Source organism: Seriola lalandi, unplaced genomic scaffold, assembly GCF_002814215.2.
Source record: "Seriola lalandi dorsalis isolate HSWRI2012SDOR001 ecotype SW California unplaced genomic scaffold, Sedor1 jcf7180002054969, whole genome shotgun sequence".
In the NCBI taxonomy this organism is placed as follows: Eukaryota; Metazoa; Chordata; class Actinopteri; order Carangiformes; family Carangidae; genus Seriola; species Seriola lalandi.
In genome coordinates this window covers 953,153-953,982 of record NW_019525520.1, presented here as the reverse complement: position 1 = coordinate 953,982, position 830 = coordinate 953,153, and the positions used below count along the sequence as shown (strand labels likewise).

Genomic DNA, 830 nt, shown 5'->3' with positions numbered 1-830 from the left:
TATCCTCAGGGCAGAGACCGCCATCACGGCGCTGCGGACCGCGGGGGAAGCATTAGGACACGGCTTACTGATTGCCATGGTCTTAAAGGGATTGCCTGAAAGTTTTAAGCCATTTGCAATTCATGTAACACATAATGAGGACGATATCACATTCGCGGAGTTCAAAACAAGACTACGTAGCTTTGAAGCCACAGAAAAGCGAACTTCAGCAGAGTCCAATGACAATGTGATGAAAACGGCAACGAGAGCCGGGCGGAGGCCGCCAGGTCAAGTGCATGGGTCAGGACCAACGAGGATGCGGGGATTGTGTGTTTTAAGTGTGGCATGAAAGGTCACCGAGCGAAAGCATGTCGGCGAAAGACATGGTGCAGTCATTGTAAAGGTGACACTCACAACGACGTCACCTGTAGACGTAAAAACATAAAGGACGCAGCGAGGAAAATCGCAGATGAGAGCGGCAACGGATCTACAGCAGCAGCAGCAGATTGCGCCTTCAGGATCAGGGACGCAGACAGCGGGGCTCAGCAGCATCAACGAAAAGGGCCTGATGGTTGACACTGGAGCTACATCCCACATCGTTACCGATATAGCCGAGTTTAAAAGCTTCGACAACACGTTCAAGCCGGAGACGCACTGTGTGGAGTTGGCAGACGGCACCCTGTGCAGAGGCGTCGCTCAACGCAAGGGGAATGCAGAGGTGTTCCTGGTAGACAGCACGGGACGACGATGCAGAGCAACGCTGAGAGGCGCGTTGTTTATACCGTCTTACCCCCGGGATATTTTCTCGGTAAAGTCTGCAACTGCCTCTGGGGCAACAGTCACTTTTAAAC

The 830-nt window shown here is 52.7% G+C and overlaps 1 protein-coding gene across 1 annotated transcript in view; it reads left to right on the top strand.

Moving 5' to 3' along the window:
- LOC111646346 (uncharacterized) overlaps window positions 1-830 on the top strand; it is a 6,843-nt gene that overhangs the window by 2,036 nt on the left and 3,977 nt on the right. Inside the window, exon 3 of the mRNA XM_087170945.1 lies at window positions 434-706. Coding sequence (XP_087027071.1) covers window positions 434-706 — 273 coding nt within the window. The remainder of the gene's footprint in view (window positions 1-433; window positions 707-830) is intronic.